At 50.4% G+C, this 18221-nt stretch overlaps 1 protein-coding gene across 1 annotated transcript in view; it reads right to left on the bottom strand.

The window, feature by feature from the left end:
- The window catches only part of TENM4 (teneurin transmembrane protein 4), a 732935-nt gene that overhangs the window by 369765 nt on the left and 344949 nt on the right, over positions 1-18221 (bottom strand). Inside the window, 2 exon segments of the mRNA XM_057747430.1 lie at positions 7894-8163; positions 10712-10999. Of these exon segments, the coding sequence (XP_057603413.1) occupies positions 7894-8163; positions 10712-10999 (558 nt within the window).

The following is an 18221-nucleotide window of genomic DNA, read 5'->3' as shown; positions in this document are numbered from 1 at the left end:
AGTGTGACTCTAAAGCCCATTCTCCTTCCCAGTTATCTTGCTGCCTGAGAGTCCAATGATCCTACTTGGCTGATGGGGAAACTGACGTCCAGAGAGCAGAAGTAACTTGCTTAAGGTTACACTGGGTCTGGTGACCGAGCCTAAAACTGAAATCATGTTCATTCCTGAATTTCACATGTCCTAGCACTGGAACTAGGCTCCTGTGGGCAGGAAGCGCTTTCCCCACCATCTGGGTCATATGAAATTGAAACAGGCCACTCTCCCTGGACAAAGCCGAGCTTACAATAGGAAACAATGCCTTGCAAATGTCTTTCGGTAGGAAGATTGTCACTGTGCACATCATTGCTTCCACTGGAATCGAAAGCCATGCTGGCTCAAATTAAAAACAAAACTCTAGCTTACTGTGCTTCTCTGCACACACAGCAGGTAATTACCTACTTTCAAGAATGCAATCTACCTTAATTTAGCATAACTTTGAAACTGCATCTCTTTTTTCCTCCTCCCAGTTTAGCAGAGTGCGCTTGTATTAGCAAATACTGCCCACCAGGGAGCGCTGCAGTGCACACCAATGGGGAGTGGATTTGGGGTGTATTTAAAGTCCTCTTACAAGGAAGTCACAGAACAACAATATTAGTGGCTTGTCAGATACCAGCTCCCAGATCACAGCAATTCCAGCAGAGGTGGTGCTAAGGAGAGGAGGCCCCAGGTCAGACTTCACACCAAGGCAGTTTGAGGCAGCTGAACAGAAGGAAGGGCTGGAATTATGGACCCAGACAAGCCAAGATGATAAAAAAAGAAAAAAAAAAAAAAAAAAAGATGGGATCAAGAGTCCCCTGTGGGCGGCATGGCAAGGCTGGGAGTGGGAGTCGGGCAGCAAGGTCAGAGATCCAGATGGTCAGCAGCTGGATGGAGGGAGTACAGTGTGAGGAACAGACAAGGGGTGTGGTTTATGACCAAGGCCAGGAGCTCTGAGAGAGAAAGGGGGGAGTGCCACGGGGCAGGCCAGCGCTAAAGAACCCTGCAGCTGGGCTGAAGGCGCTGTGAGGCCAGGAGAAGGATCAGACGTGAGCCCCTTTCCCTTAGAGTACCTGGGACCCCATTTGGGCCACAGAACCTAAGAATACTGTGGTCTTCCTCACTGCTTATGAGGCCCTGGGGTGGGGCAGGGAAGAGCAGCTGGTTCCCCCACCAGGCACAGACCCCATCCGCACCGCCTCCATGCCCTGTCCCGACCCGAGTCCCCATCCTCTCTCCTGGATTACTGCAGTAGCCTCCTGCTCCAACACAGCCCACTGGAGTTCAACACTGCTTCCAGAATGACGCTGTCCAAGTGTTAGTCAGATCTTGTCAGTCTTCAGCTCAGAGCCTCCTGTGGCTCTCCATGCAACAGCCTGCATGTGCCCCTACCCCACGTCCCCTCTCCGACCTCCTCCCCACTGCAGCCACACTGGTCTCCCTGATGGTTTGAAATAATCTGGACACCCTCCCGCCCCAAGGCCCTTGTACCTGCCCTTCCCTCTGCAGGGATGGCTTTTCCTCCGGACATCCGCACCACCAGCTCTCTAGTCTACCCCACACGCCACCTGCTGAGTGAAGCCTCCTCTGGCACCATATTTAGAACTGCACCCCCTCTCCCTCCTGGCATTCCCTATCCCCTCTCCTATAACACTCATCATCTTGAGACATCCTATATAATTTGGTTTTTAAACTTGTTGATCAGTCTCCCCACTGAGGAGTAGGCAGTTTTATCTGTCTTGATCAGGATGGAACCCCAATACCTAAAATGGTAGGTGCTCAACAAACAGCTGTTAAATGACAGAGGGTCCACCTAACTCCCCAACTTTCCCTCCCAGCACACACTGCCCCCATATTCCCAGGCACACCCAATGTCCCAGCCTCACGGGACACACCTGACATTTGTCCTCCCCCATGCCTTCATCCACATAGAGTGCCCTTGCTTCCCCCCTCCTTACCTGGTAGAGTCCATCCCAGCCCTCAAAGCCCAGGGACCAGTACTTCTTCCATAAAAGCTTCTCAGATACCTACTGGCTGGACTTTTTCTCTTAAATGTCTACAATGTCTACTTTAAATGTCTTTTCTCCAGCATGTCACAATTAGAGAGTGACCTCGTATAATCTCTGGGTCCTGAGTAGCTCTAACAGGTTATGGATTCAATTTCTTTTCTGGCAGTTTCTAACATCAACAAAGAAGTTGATGTTCTGGGTAGAGCAAGAATCATCTCTTAGATTGTGTATATTTTATGAGCGTTGAGCTAATGAAGACATGTTTCGATAAAACAGAAGAACCTGGAGAGTGCGGTGGTCAAGAAAGATAGCAGGTAATGGAATGAGGCAGACCTGGATTCAAACCCTGGCTCAGCATTTACTAGCTGTGGCACCTTCAGCAAGTCGCCTAACCTCTCTGAATCTTAGTTTTCTTGACTAAGGAAACTGGGAAATGGGGAAAGGTTAAGAATCAATGGGTTTGTTGTCTCAAAGGTCCCTTCTAGCTTCTAGATTCTCAGATGCTCTGACTGTATCAGGCCCTCCATCCTTTTTGGAACTTGGGGGCCTACAGTCCTCATTACGTGGGTAACTGTCCAGTAAGAGACTCTAATTCCCTGAAAACACTGGGCACTTCTGCCGTCTGGGAGGCAGCGTGAGCCTGCTCATGGGGCAGAAGGGTAGTCAAATATAGGGGTATAACCCCTACCCCAGCTGAACGAACCCAGCTTCCTATCCTAGAAAAGGGAGCCTTGTGCCCAATGGCTGGGTAGCTGCAGCACTCTGGCCACTTAGGGAATTAATGATAGCTTTTCTTACAGATTTTTAAAACTAAGTCTTATGAGCATGGGGCCAGGAGGGTAGAGGATAAGTGGAGCTAAGCTGGTAATGAGCTTCTTTCTCACTGTGCTTGAAGATGCTCACCTAATCTACTGACTCTCAATAAGCAATCGGGCTGCCTAATTAGGTTAACCAGTAATTTCCCTTTTGACACTCAGGCTGCTTGATAATTTGGGGGTAACTGTGCTTCTGTTTCATTGTTTCTTTCTAAGTGAATTTCTCAGTTTGCCTCTGGGATTAGAGCTCGGAGTAAATTCTCACTATTCCCCAGACCCACCATGACTCTTTAGGCCTCCAAGCCTTGGCTCGAGCAGTTGCCTCTACTGGGAATGCCTCTCTCATACCCCTCATGCTCAGTGCAATCCTACTCAGCTGGCCTTCAAGCTCAGGTGCATAATGTGAGTGGAACGAAGGAATGAACCTTTGGACCCGCAGGGCAAAACGAATGGCTCCTTCTACTGTCATCCCTCAGCTCTTTAAACAATTAATATGAATAGCTAGCATGAATTAAGGATCAGCTGCTTCGCAAATGTTGCAGTACAGGCTCACAGCAACACTTCGAGGAAGAAAGATGGCGTGCTGTTTTTGTACTTTTTTATTACTGCGGTAAAACATATATAACCCTTTTAACCATTTTTAAGCACACGATTCAGCAGCATTAAGTACATTCACATTATGGTGCAACCATCACCGCTGTCCATCTCCAGAACTCTTCCATCATCCCAAACTGATACTTGCTACCCATTAAACACGAATTCCCCATTGCCCTTCTCCTAGCTCCAGGTAACCACTGGCACACTGTTCTAGAAACGAGGAAACCGTGGCGTAGGGAGGTGAGGTGACTTGCTGAAGGTTTCCGAGCTGGGACATGGCACGGCCAGGATTTGAGACCAAGTTTTCTCACCAGACTCTGGAACCACCTCTTCCCACGCTGCCACACTGCCTGGTACACCTCCGCTACAGACAGGGCTGCAAGGCCATCACAGCTCCACCTCCCCCACTGCTCACATAGATTCTCAATTCTAGAGCAATGCCTGGTCCACTGAAGGAGCCCAGCACAGCAACGCAACAAATCACAGAACGAATCTACAGAAGAGACACTGTGTCCACCTGACTCTGTGGCTGGAAATGGAGCTCAAACTGCAACCTCAGCTTTCTGAAAAACATTTACGGGATGCCAATTGTGCGCTTGGCACGATGCCAGCTCCTCCTCACTGTGGCCCCACTCAGCAGGAGAGGCCTGAGGCCCGCTCTGCCTGATGGCCCTGAGGGGGAAGATTTGTGTTTACATTACCCAGTCAATTCTGTATTTATTTTGGATATTAAGCAGTGACATAAAAGCTGCTGACATTAACCTTCAGGGGCAGAAATCAGCTTTAATGGACCCCGTAAAAGTTATTATTGATGGCAGCTGCATGCAGCTTCACCATGACCTCAGCAAAAGTCTCCACCACTATCAATACTGTTGACAATTACTATTGACTAATGCAAGGCCGGGCGTGGAGGCAGAGTCCATGTTCCTGTGGCTGGAAGTTGCTGGGGGTCATGCTTTGGTGTTCTCAGTTGCTGATTCAAATAGAAGCGGGCAGAGGGCTCAGACTATAGCATCAGAAAGACCTGAGTTCAAATCCAAGCTTTGCTGGCTTGCTCAATGACTGTCTGTACAATCTCTGGAAAGTCAGTTGACCTTTTGGGAGCCTCAGTTTCCCCATCTGGGAAATGGGAATGCTATGGTGTTGTCATGAGGATTAAGGCAATGGCCCACGTGCAGTGGCTTGACACATGGTAGGCCCTCGGCATGGCCTCCCTCCACTCCTGAAGGGTGGCCACATTGTGATGCACTGGCTAACACGTCCAGTGCAGTCAGGCCCTGTTCTAATGGTAAGAGGGAGTTCTCATCACAGAGAAAAGATAGAACTGAGGCCAGGGGAATGAATGCAAGAGAAAGGAGGGTAGGGGAGAAAGATGTGAGAGCAGCAGGGGCAGGAAGAAGACGGGGAGAGCCTGGAAAGAACGGAGACTTCTGTGTAGAGCCTGGCTCCAGCTCAGCTAGACACAGCCACCGCACGCCCTTCACCTCTGAGCCCTGGTTCTCCACTGTAAGTTCAGGTTGACAGCAAGGCTGTCAACTTCCTTAGTGGATCCATTCCTATGGCTCCTCACTGCCAGGATGAGTCACTGTCATTATTTAGACTCCGGTATAACAAAGCCGTTAATATAATCTTCCAGCCTGGAGCAAGTGGACAGGTGTGGGATGTCCGATTTGGAAGTCAGGCCTGGAAGGGATGAGGTGGCTAGGGAGAAGCTCTTTGTTGGATCCACCTGCCTGCCTCCTTTGCCTGCCTGTCTTCTCTGAGCACAGCAAGGCTTGGAGTGCTGTGGCCCTACTTGGAAATGGACCATCAGGAGAGTGTGGCATGGCCAGGGAAGCAGGCAGCCACCTCCCCATCCCTGTTATCAAAGGCTGAAGCTCTTCAGGCTCGTCCACGATGTCATGATCACCCAACAGAGGCTTAATTCAGCTATAATTCAGCTCTCAGGGAGTATACAATAATGTGGGTGGTGTACGCCTCACTCTGTCATGACTTTATGGGAAAATGATCATTTGTCGCCATGGCAAGAAGCCTTCAAACGAACAAACAACTCAAGTACTTTGCTGCAGAGGAAATTTACTACGACTACAGCCACAAGGGTAAAGATCTGAGAGTTATACAGACCTGAGTTCAAATCTCGTCTTGCCAGCTATGTGACCTACACAGGTTTCTTAACCTCTCTGGGCTTATTCTCCTTATTCTGTACAGTGAGGATCATAAAATCTATCTCAAGGGGCTGTAGGGGGAGTAAATGAGATCGCACAGCTAAGCACTTGGCTCTGTGCCTGAGGGTCTAATAATCAGCAGCAGGTATTAACCACTGTTGTTATTACTATCCTATTTCCCTGTGCACCTTCGCCTTAACACAAGGGCTTCAAATCACAGAATCCTAGATCTAGGAGGGCCTGCAGGTGACTAAGCTCACTTACTCCCCAAAAGTGTTCATTGGAGCATTGGTCCCATCGCAGGCTCTGAGAACAAAGGTTTTTTTATTCTCAGATCAATTTGGGGGATGCTGCATACCACCCTCCTTGTTAATATATCCAGTAGCGTGCATATTAACATACTAAGGGCTCTGAGAAGTCCTGCAGTAAGGAAACTGGTTTAAATTCCTTTAACTCCGTGTTTCCTACAGTATTTGACCACAGAGCACTCCCCACCACCCCCTTTCAATCTAAGAACTATTAACATTCTCTGAATTCAAGGAATGCTGATTTCATTACAACTACTTCTTTTACAGATGAGGAAACTGAGGTCCAGAGAAAGGATCTAACTTATGCAATGCTGCACCCCAGGTCAGTGATGGAACTGAGGCTTCCTGCCTCCTAGTCAGACCCCATTTTCTCTGCACAGGCCTCGCACATCCGATTCAGGGCATAGAGGAGAAGGGAGAAGGGGGCTGCTGGCTGGGCTTGGGCCGAGGTGGGAAGGTGGGTGAGGGAGTATGGATGGCTCCCCACTGCAGAGAGGGGATCCCCTTCAGATGCTGAGGTTATTGACCCCCTTCGTGCAGTGTCAGGTGAGGGTGACACTGCTAAGCTGGTATTTAGGACCTGCTGCTCCCCTACCCCTCAAAAAGGTGCACAGGGTCCCTAGGAAAAACTCCAAGTTCTCTAGTACCAGGGGTGGAACAAATATTTGCAATTCTGCTGCACTTGACTCCTGTAGGGGATGCATTTCTCCACCTGACCCTGTCCTCACCTAGACTGCTGCGTGACCCCAAATCTGGGGCTGTGTCATACATAATCCACTGGAGCATCCTTTTCAGAGACTAACTTATGTAAGCCTTCACCTTGGAGCTGGGGTTGGGGGGTGGAGGTGGATTCCCCAGGTCTCCACCTCCACCCCCAACCCCCGCTCCCCAACTCCCCCCAGATCCTGGGGAGGAATCATAGGATCTTGCATTTACAGCCGGAAACCAGTCGGGGGCACTGGTACCCGGCTTGGTTCTTTTGGTTTTCATTCAGCTCTTCTCCCCACACCCCCCTTGCCACCTCTAGTGTGGCAGGGCCAGCAGACTCCCGCACTGGACCTCTGAGAAGCAAAGCCCTCCCCTGGGCAAAGGGGCTGTCCTGGTCTCTGCCGCCCTCCCTAAGTCTTTGCTGCCCGACCCCAGCAGGACCCTCCTCTTCCGTCTGGACCTCGTCCACAAGCTGCCCAGAGACTGCGGGGCACAAGGTACCGCAGAGAGGGAGATTCCCACAGCATGTGGCCCACTGCAGGACTGCATCTAACACAGAGCCCCTCAGAGATCTGCCAACAGGGTCTGAGAGTAAGGAGGGACATCCTGAAACCTGGCTCCCTCTCCTTCCCCACGAAAAGGAGGTGTGCGAACGAGCTGTCATTTTTCTTTCACAGCACCTCTCCGGCCTTGGCAGAGGGCTGCAGAGAGCGCAGTGGAACAGAGTTCACAGCCAGCACTTCCTTGGATCTGCAGATGAGATCACGGGAAAGCTGGAGCAAAAACACGAGTTTTAAGTTACTGCAACGTGACAGTTTTTGTGTAAAAGCTATCCTCCAAACAGCACAAGATCCTGGGGTGGCGCAGCGCCCACGGCGGGTACCCAGGGTAGTTGGGCACCTGGAGGCTGCGAGGGCAGAGTTCTGCACGACCCGGCACGGCGGACGCCCTACAGGACAAGCTGTGGGGGATGGGCTACCACACTCCTCTGGCCCCTCTGCTCCCCCCCACACAGGCACCGTGCAGGCAATATCCCTGCCCCTTAGCCACCTCCCTAATCTGGAATAAAAGAGCAGTGACCCAACTCTGGCCTGTTACCCATGGGCGGGTATTTCATGCGACCGTGCAAGAGGCTCTGCCTTTTGACCACTAAGAGCAAAGCAATTTTCCACCGACTTCACCAGAGCCCCAAGTGATGGAGCAGAAAATCAATTCCATAATTAAAACCCCGGCCCCGCAACCCAGGCGCCAGGCACAGGCCAAGTGGGCCACTCACCGGTCTCCGTGTTCTCGTGCTCCGTGTCGGTGAGCGTGAGGTTGGAGTTGGCCCGGCTGGACAGGCAGGAGCTGCGCCCTGACCGCGTGCTGCGGCCCCACAGCCGCACAGGGTGCTCAGGGGACAGCACAGTGTCGGCCTCCAGGTCGGCCTCGGAGCTGGCCCCCATGGAGTAGCCGCAGTGGGGGAGGCCGATGTCTGTCCGGTAGAGGGTCCCATGCGGGGGAGTCACCTCCCCCAGTCCCAGCTCACGCAGGCTGAAGTTGGTGCCTAGGAAGGAAGGCAGGGGAGCTGGGTTAGGGTGCTGAGGGGGGTACCTCCCCACCAGAAGCCTGGCCCCCTACTCACGTTTGTCCTTTGAGCTCACTGTGGTGTGAGCCCAGGCCTTTCCTCTGCACTCTCCCCACTAGCCCAAACCCTTCACACCTCTATGGAAGGCCCAACTCAAATGGCCCCTCCTCTGAGAAGTCTCCCCTAATCCTACACCCCGTGTGGGAGTAATTGCTTCTTCCTCCAAGCTGCCTCTGAGAGTCCTCGGCCCTGGGCATCCTGCAGAGCAGAACTGAAGGGCCTGGGTCCTCTGCTGGACATGGCTCCACAGGGGCAGGGACCGCATCACGTTCATTCCCAAATCCCTGGGCCGAGAATGCAACCCAGTACCCAGGAGGGGCTCAAGACATGTCTGCTAAATTGGACAGAGGGCTTCAGCTCTCATCATCCAGTCCAGGGAGGGCCTGCCAGCAAGGAGTGCTCCCAAGCAGGGCAGAAGCCTGGTCCATGAGGTGCCCATGGCTCCCCAGGACCAGATGTTCCTTTCCAGCCAGATCAGGAAAGCCTGGAGCAAGAACGTGAAGAAGATGGTGACTGGCTGAGAAAGTGGGCCTCGCACAAGGAAGTGGGCTCTGCCTTGTGCTTCCTCACACCAGGGGGGCTGTGACAGGAACCAGCAGGTTTTAGAGTAACCCAGGCAGCCAAGCACACAGCCAAGGCTGGGCGGCGGACAGGTCTCTCGAAGCCCCCGCAAAACCTGGCTGTGCCCGGGATAGAGGCCGGGAAGACACGGTTGAGGGGAGTTCACGCAGGAATCAGCATTTGAGGGACAAAGGGGATACCGACCTCCATGGGAAACACAGCCTCCGCATGACTCAGTGTCCATCCAAGGACAGCCTCTTCCTTATTTCTAACATTCCCATGAGTGTTTTGGGGGATGAGGAAGAACAGGCAGATGAAGGTCCCAAGGATCAGAGTCTAGTTAAACCACTGATCTGGGAAATGGACTTAAAATCAGGTAGCACCACATGTAACCCAATCCAAGCTGGCCCTGGGCCTTTACTGACGTAGAGCAATGAGCAGGGTGTGGTGTCTGACTTCACAGAGCTCACCGTCACGCGGGGGAGACACAACCCAGACCATGATGAAGGGCTAAAGCCATAAACGGGGGGATCCATGGAGAGTGTTCTGGGAGCACAGAGGCAGAAGGCGGGGTATTGGGGCGGGAGCTCAGGGGAGAGGTTTGCAGAGGAGCATAAATGTGAAAAGCAGAGAAAGAAGAGAGAAGAGGTGAATGCCCATGCTCTGAAGGATCCTGCAACCAGGGCCAGGCCTGAAGAGGACAAGCCTGCAAAGGAAGGAAGAAGGAACTGGCAGCAAGGCAGGAGGGGAGCCAGCAGAGATGGCGCCCTCTCCCAATCATGTGCGTTGCTCTTACCAGGAGTCCCTGTGCCCCCCAGGGTCCTAGTCAGCTCCGTGGCCAGCCTGGCACAGCGTAGGTGCTCAGAGAAAGTTAGTCAAATAATCAGACAGACACACCCTGGTAGCTCTCTGGGGGACGGATGAAGGGAGAGGGAAGGTGGGAGGAGAGAACTTTGCTACCCTCACAGGATTTCTGAGGCTCCAGGGAGGTAATGGGAGGGAGAGAACTTTGTAAGCTGCAATGCCCATAGCTGCTTATGAGCTGAGAATGCTTCTTGTTTGTTAGTTATAAAGAGAAGAGGGGCTCCTTCTGGAGTCTCGTGTGCTAGGGTGGCATCCAGGCCAAGCTGGGGCTGGCAGGGCTCGCTGAGCTTTATGAAGCATGGGCAGCACAGAGCTGGAGGAAGGCTTTGACACCGTTTGTCCCTCCCCCTCACTGAGACCCCGAGATGACAATCCGTAGCAGGCAGCATCTCTAAAGCACCTGCTCTGTGCGAGTGTCAAGCGCTCTCCGTACAGTCCTCACCCATCGTCCCCACCACCTGACAGTTAGAAGGCATCCCTGCGGTCCCATTGCCCAGCAGAAGACACTGAGGGGAGTAAAAATGGCAGAGCCGGAATTCCAATCAGGTCTGTCTGATGTTTGAGGTGTCAACCACAAACAGGAAAGAGCTGAAGACCCCTCGTCTTTAAAGCGCGAGAGGCAGCCTTGTTAACAGGGCACCTTTCCTGTGGATCCAAGCTTGTGGGAGCGGCATGGCGTCAGCACACTTACCTCGTAAGCACCCCATCTCATTCGTCCTCATGAAGTCAGTGCAGGAGCCAGGATTCACGGCCATCTAACAGCGGGGCTTAGGGGAGAGCCCGTGGTGGTCAGAACTCGACCCCAGGCAGTCTGACCCGGAGCCACGGCCAGCTCCTAACCGCCTCAGCACGCCCACAAGAGGGGTAAGCGTGGAAATGAATGCACTAAGAAGGAACTGCAGGGCAGGCTCTGACCTCACCGAGGTGCCCAAACAGCTGAGAGCCGGCGTGGACGCCGCGCCCTCCAGCCGGCTGGGCCCAGGGTCCTGCTCCCGTGCGCCCAGGCCCCCGGGCACACTCGCGCGCCCCGCGCCGCCCTCACCTGCGCGGCAGAACTCCTCGGCCTCCTGCGGCACCACGTCCTTGACGCGGCTGCCATAGGCGAGGCGTGCGTCCTGGTCGTAGGCCTTGAGGGTCTCGCTGGAGCTGTAGGACTTCTGCGGGGCCTTGCCCTCCTCGCTGTCGGCGGACGAGCTGGTGTAGCGGCGCTCGGCGTCGCGGCGCCGGGTCAGCGAGCGGTACGGCTTCCTCTCCTTCGCGTCCATGGCCTCCGGCCCGCGCTCCTCTGCATCCACGAACAGGGTCCTCGCCGCACTCAGGGCCGAGTGGTCTGGAGCCCGAGAAACCAAAGAAGGGGCGTCAGGTCTGGCCCCCGGAGGGAGAGGCAATCCCTGGGTCCAGCCCGGACCTCGATTCTCGCTGCAGCACTGTGCACGAGGGGCCCGAGGGCGTGGCTCCATGGCCACGTGGCCATGAGTAGCACTGGGGGGCTTGCGCCCAAGGCCTGTAATGATGAACCCTTTCTCTTCCTGCTGCGCGACCCGTCCCCTGTGAAGATGCCTCAGCCTCGCCTCCAGTGATGCCTATCAAGGAAGCCGACAGCAAAGGCCAGAGGGCCCCAGTGTTCCCTATCCCCGCTAGATGCGAATCACGTGTGTGTTCCCATCAGGCCTCCGGCTGGAACAGGCCCTCACACAGAACAGGGGCTCTTTAAGAATCTGTGACATGAACCACGATATTCAGGCACTGGGGTATAAGCACGTTGCATATATTATCTCATTAAATTGTCACTTGTCTCGAGATATTATTAGTCTCCAACCTTTTTTGGAAGTGAGCCACGGTATAAACAATCAATCCACAGTTATCACCACCAGATAACTAAATAATCACCTGCTTATTGTCTGTTTTCTTGCACTAATACGTAAGCACCATGAGAGTAGGGGCCTTCCCTGTTTTGCTCACTCCTGATCTATTGCACCTAAAGTGAAGTCTGGTGCCTCTAATACATATTTAAGTAAACAGCCAACCAACCTCCATCTGACAGATGAGAAAACTGAGGTTCCAAGCCGCCATCAGGGTAACTTAGGTGGTGAGTATCGAAGCCAGGATCTGAAACCGGGTCTGTTTGGCTCTAAAGCCTGAGTTTTTCCAATTTTACTATGCTCCCGTGAGGCCTCTCCCTCTCACCACACAGAAGTGTCCTTCCAGGAAGGCTGGCTCTGGACTACTATGCTGATCAGAGAACCCCCTCACCTCCAGCCTCATCCATCTCATTGGAGGCACCATGGGGAAGCTGCAGCACCTGCCACGTATGTCGGGTTTGCCAGGGTGTCCTGCTGGTGGGAAGCTCCTAATCTCCCTTTCTCCTCTTTTCCCCATCTTGACCCTTTTGCCCTAGACTGACACTTTATTTTTTAAAGCTGTTATGACACCCTCTTTCTCTTTCCAAATGTCTTCCTTTGGCTCCGGGGTAGCAAACGTAGCCCCCTTCAAGAGCCAGGAGGTCAGCACAAGAGGAAAGCAGAATATCCTGCACAAAGGATGATGAGAGCTCTTTCTCGAAACATAGAACCTTCTCAGTTCTTTCATTGTTCCACTTTTCAGAGCAACATGGGTATACAAAATGTTCTACTGTATCACTGTCCTATTAGAGAAACAACAGAGCAAGAGCTGTCATCAAGGAGTCTCAGTGCCTAGTGTGGGGCTTCTGACCAACAAAGAGGGTGGGCCTTTCCAACGGGGCAGTGGGAGTTCAGTGCCCGCCAATGCTGTAACATAGGAGTGTAGGGGGTCTCGTGAATTTGTAAGACAAGCTGGAAATTTGGACTTGGATGTAAAATGTATGATTTTTAAATGTTATCCATTATTATATGGAGGCCAAACTAAACACACTGATGGGTCAGTTTTGTTCTAAGGGCTAGGGGTTTCTGCCTCTGATCATGGACATCAAAGGTATCAGTATCCCTTTGGGCTGAAGATGCTCTCTTCCCTCCCAAGACCTCAAGGGCCCTTCCCAGGGCAGGCCTTAGCTAGGCTCCAATGCAACCTCTGTCTGGCCTGTCAAAGAGACACACTCTCTACACACACTCAAATGGGGCCATATGTCTTAACCTAGAAAACTGCATCACTTTCTCGACAAGGGAATGTCTGAGGTTACCACTTGCTGTCTTTGGGATTTACCATGGGTCCTGAGTGTCTGCTGCAGACTTCCCTCTACATAGTTCCCCATGATCTTCAAGAGTGCAAACATTTGTGACTTTATTGGTGCCTCAAAATAACCATGGAGTATACAAGACAACTATATTCACCCCCATTTTATACATGGGGTAATGGTAATTCAGAGCCATACCATCTCCAGCCCAAGGCCACATGGTGAGCTAGTGGCAAAGCCAGCATGACTAGACAGACCACAGTGCCTTAGGGTTGTAATTAGAGCCAGTTAAAATAAATAAGTGACATTTGGGGGAACCCAATTCTCAAAATACCCCTGGAAATTAGTGCTGGGATGAGGGGTACACAGAGGATACACAGAGATCAAATCATCTTACTGGGGCTCCAGGGACCTGAGCTCTGCCTTCTTGATGCTAGGCCTCCTGGCACTGGCTGACAAGGCAATGGTCCTCTGAGTGTCTGAGGGGCAGGACCATAGGCAAGACAGGTGCTGATAACTTCTACTCCAGCGTCTGTAAATTTTTTTGTCTAAAATCCATAATATGAAAAACATCTGTCATTGTGACCTGGTACACACATTTATGTATGTGAGTGTGTTTTTATGTATGAAACAGAAACAAAAGATTCACAAAAGTTACTGCATGATGAGCAGGGCACTCTATTTCCTATTTCATTCTCTTTCATTGTTTTGGGAAAGGCTGATTATAACTCCCTAAATTGATATCGTGACCCAATACTGGCTTTTGACCCAAAGCACTGCTCAGCCTAATTTGGATGAGGATTTATGGGGACTGCTGCCTCGCCTGTGTGCCCTCTGGCCCTTCACCTCCTACCCATCCCTTCAAGTGACAATAATGATGGTGATAATAGTAATAATCATTCAATTAATTTTAATACTAATTGGTCACTAATAATTCATAATGTTAATAATGGTATTAATAATAATGGCCAACATACTATTATTTTTAGTAGCTAATACTTATTGAGTGTTTACTTTTACTATAATTATATGTGATAACATTTTAATCCTCACTCAGTCCAGTGATACAAGGTACTATGATTCTCTGCAAATTATAGATGAGAAAGTGTGAGGTCAACTACTCCACCCAAGGTTACACAGCTCTTGAGTGCTGGAGCCACAGTTCCGACCCAGGTGATTGAACTCAGCAGATGGGTATAACCTCTAGATGGTGTTGCCTTTATGAACTGTGCCAGATGAACTTCCTAAGCCCACATCATGCCATTGCCTGCCTTTGCCCCTCTGGCAGCCCTGTGGAGCCTTCCAGATGAATTCCAGTTTCTTGGTCAAAATGGAAGGCTCTTCTCCATCTGGTCCACCTTACTTCCACATCCTGAGCCACTTTCCTGGACCTTACTTCTGTGGCCTGCACACCTTTGTGCATGCTGCTCCATCACAGAACATCCGGCTAACTAGATGGTCTGTCTTCACATCTGCATTTCCACTCGCCTGCAGTACCCTGAGGGCAGGCCTGGCATCCCTGGTGCTCACAAAATGTCTGCTGAGTGAATGAACAGATAAAATTACTTGGCAGCTACTTCATCCTTTCTTAAATCTTAAGTAATATAAAATATGGGTAGTTAAATTTGGGTTATGGATACTAGGAACATCTAAGATTGAATTAAAGGCATTGCTTGGATGTATTCTTTTTAAATTTCAAAGGCAGCCTGGGTTTGAAGTATGTGTCTACCACTTAGCAGCTGTGTGACCTTGGGCAAGTTATTTAGCCTCTCTGTGCTTCAGTTTCCTCATCTTTAAAATAGTGCCAACCTCTTAGGTTGTTCTGAGGATGAAATGAATTAATACATAAACAACAATGTCCTACTCTATAGCACAGGGAACTACATTCAATATTCTGTGATAAAACATAATGGAAAAGAATATGAAAAAACATATATACGTATAACTGAGTCACTTTGCGGTATAGCAGAAATTAAACACAACATTGTAAATCAACTATACTTCACTAAATTAAAAAAAAATACATGTCCCCGGTACTTATGATCCCTGATACATAATGGATGCTTAATATGTGTTAGCCATTACTATCATCAGAAAACACCCACATTTCATTTCTGAAAGGCTTACTTCCAAAGGCTCCAGCTAGATGTCAGTCATAACTGGAGAAGGAACATCCCCTCAGAAACACGTGTTAATGTCTGAGACAGATTTTAGGCTGTTAAATTGGTGGATGACCGTGTCTCTTTTCAGTATGTACCTGTTGACTGAAGACACTGGCTTCAAGGCAAAGGCTCAGTCTTTACAAATTCATGGCTTCCCTGTTACAAAGCAGAGGCAAGGAGAACACGTGCTTTGCTCTTATTTCCTTTTCACTTTTTCCATTTTAGTCTTAATATATCAATAGTAATTCAGTAAATGTTTACTTTTTGTGAACAGATGGGAGATCGGTCATGGTTCACACTCACATTGGCATTTAATTGAGAGAGAAAGCAGAGGTTGGGATGACGGAAGTGACGGTGTTGAAAAGCTCCTCTTGGAGCGAGAGTCTGCAGCACAGTGATGCTGAGACCCCGGAGGGGCGGGAGCAGTGCTGGGGAAGGGTGCCAGCTCAGCCCCCGCAACCCTCACCGGTGGGCCTGGGGACAGAAGCACCTGCATAGGTCCATGCCTACACAAGTCAGTCCCTCCTTACCCTGCTGACCTCTGGGTTCCCCACCTGACCCTTCCTGACCCTCCCTCCGCTTCCTCTCACCACCCCAACGCGACTCTCCCAGACACACAGCCTCTACTGCCTGCTGAAACTCTTCTCCAGGGAAGCCCTGAGCAGACTCTTTGCAGAGACATTCATTTCCACAGCCTGTTACAGACCAGTCTTGTGCTGGGCCTGGGGCCCAGAGATGAGCAGGGCGTAAGCCCTGTGGGGGCAGCTCCCGTCTCTCTGGGGTGTCAGCCGCAGGGACCATCAATGATGAGTGCTTTGATAGAGCATGAACCACAGCATAACTTTATCCTTATGCTGACATGGGGGCCACTTTTGGTCTGTTTACAGGGAAGGAGAGCGGGCTCTGGACAAGAGAAGGGAAGAATCATGTCTGCATGGAGTGCTGTGCCTGGTGCTTCCGACACAGACCAATGAGAACCCGAGGTACTTCTCATAGAGAGCTGACTCAACGTCAGCTGGTTGACAGGTTCACACAGCCAGGAAGTGACAGCACTGGAACCTGAACCCAGTGATTCTAAAACCCACATTTTTTTTTCTCTTACATGGAACTGGTTCAGATAGATCTGGAAGGTTTGAACAGGTGTGTGAATGTGGGGACGCCTGGAGACACATGGTAGTGATAGGAAAAGAGGCAGTGCAATAAAACGACTGTTAAACACCTACTCATGCCAGCTCCTCTGTACATGTTGTTTCTAATCCCTACAACAACTATGCAGGTTAGATATTATCCTCTTATTTTATATTTTCTCTTATTTACTCTTATTTCACAAATGAGATAACAAGCTCAAAGAGATTAAGTGATTTGCTCTAAATCACACGGCTTCCAAATGTCAGGGTCTAGATTAGAATCAGAAAAAAAAAGTTTAAACCTGAGAAAAGGTATTGCACACCCAGTACCAGAGGTTAATTCATTTGGTATATAATTGCTAAAGACTCTTCTCTCAAGTGCAGTGGAAGATGCACAGAGGCAAGACACGAGGCTGCCCTGTTCCCTCCCCTCCTCTCCCCTTCTTCCCCCTTCCCCACCTCCCCCCAGCACTGACTTCCTACCCGACTTTCCAAGCCTTGTGTGAGGCTTCAGTGGACAAGACAAATGAGCTTCCTACTCCTTGGAGCTTCTAGACAGAAGGCAAGTCAGACAGGGAGAGAGGCAGGGGAGGGACATCAGAGTGGCCCCTAACTTAGGTCAGGTGGGCCAAGGGTGGAGAGATGATTAAGGGACCACTGCCCAGAGAAAGTGACATCTAAACCATGACCAAAGAAGGTCAAGGAAAAGTGAGCCAGGCCAGATGATTTTGAGGTAAGGAGAGGAAAAAAAAGTCTAGATCTGTGACTTACCCATTTTCTCCAACCTCTAGTAAAAATACATTCATTTCACACACACAAGTCTACAAATTTCTAACTAAAACAAAAATTTCAAAATCATGCCTAACCTTTCCTCAAGGGTGGATTCTGATATTTTCTATCTTATTCTATTCAACTAAAATAGAATCGTGGATGGATTTTCCATCTATAGTCTGAAAAAGACTATTCCAGGTCATAGCCTGGATGAAAGTGGGAGGGGTGAGGGAGGCTAGGAACAGACTTCCTGAGTCCAGAATTCAGAGAGGGAAAGACGTCTCAGATCAAGCTTAAGAGGTGAGGCGTGCGCAGCCTGGTAGAAAAAATAAAAAGGCACTTCCGTGAACGATGACAACATAAGTGGACAGTGACATGTAAAAGTGCAGGTGGCAGAAAGCCTGGGTCTGGCAATCCCAGGGGAGCATGTCCTCTAGATGGTTTTCTGGGGCCAGGAGCTGGCCTGGAAGAAAGGCAAGGACGTGGGACTCGGGGAGAGAAGAGGCGATGGGGAAACAAAGCTTTTGGTGTTTGGGAGAAACTCAAGAAGCCAACCTGGGCCCTTCACATGGGCTCCAGCAATATTTATGAGGGACAGGGGCCTGGAGCACTCACAGGGAGGCGTCATCAGACGTACAGCCCTGCCGAAGACCCTTTGCCCTTGCCAAAGCCTCAGGGAGACGGGGGCTGTTACCTCCCTGGGTTTCCTTGTAACCTCAGAAATGACCAGAGTCAAGCCAGGAAACTGACTGAATTCCTACTGGACTAAAGTTTTATAAGTTTTCCTTAACATAAGCACAGGGTGATATTTTTAGTTCTTAGTGTGTCAAAAAGGGCCCATAAACATTTCAGAGCTAAAATGTGTTCTGCAAAATATAAGTCCTAGGCAGTATCTGTATGTGGGCATAAAGTCATCATAAATTTTTACTTTCCTTAGTCCTTCAAAGTTTCCTTTTGCAAGTCCTTTGTTTTCAACGCCCGTGTGACATGAAGGAGAATGCTGGGGAAAGAGGCACCTAGTCTATGTGCTGGGCTATGAACAAACCAAAGAGGTAGGCACCGTGATCCCCACTTTACAGATTTGGAAACTGAGGCTTGGAGTAGCAAAGGGATGCTTAAGTTCACACAAAATGCCAAGACTGGAATCTGGTTGCTCTGTGCTCCCTGTGGTAGCCCCCAGACCACATTTCCATGATCTGTCACATTAGGGAATCTCTTACCTCTTAAAATGGTAACACAGTGCCTATAATACGAGTGGCTAAGGGCAAGGTCTTTACATGCATTCCCTCATTTTATCCTCACCATGCACCTGAAGCATCCTCATTTGACAGGTAAAAGAAA

This window comes from Hippopotamus amphibius, chromosome 9 (genome assembly GCF_030028045.1).
Source record: "Hippopotamus amphibius kiboko isolate mHipAmp2 chromosome 9, mHipAmp2.hap2, whole genome shotgun sequence".
Lineage (NCBI taxonomy): Eukaryota > Metazoa > Chordata > Mammalia > Artiodactyla > Hippopotamidae > Hippopotamus > Hippopotamus amphibius.
Note: the sequence above shows the minus strand (reverse complement) of the source record. Positions and strands in the feature narration are given on the sequence as shown.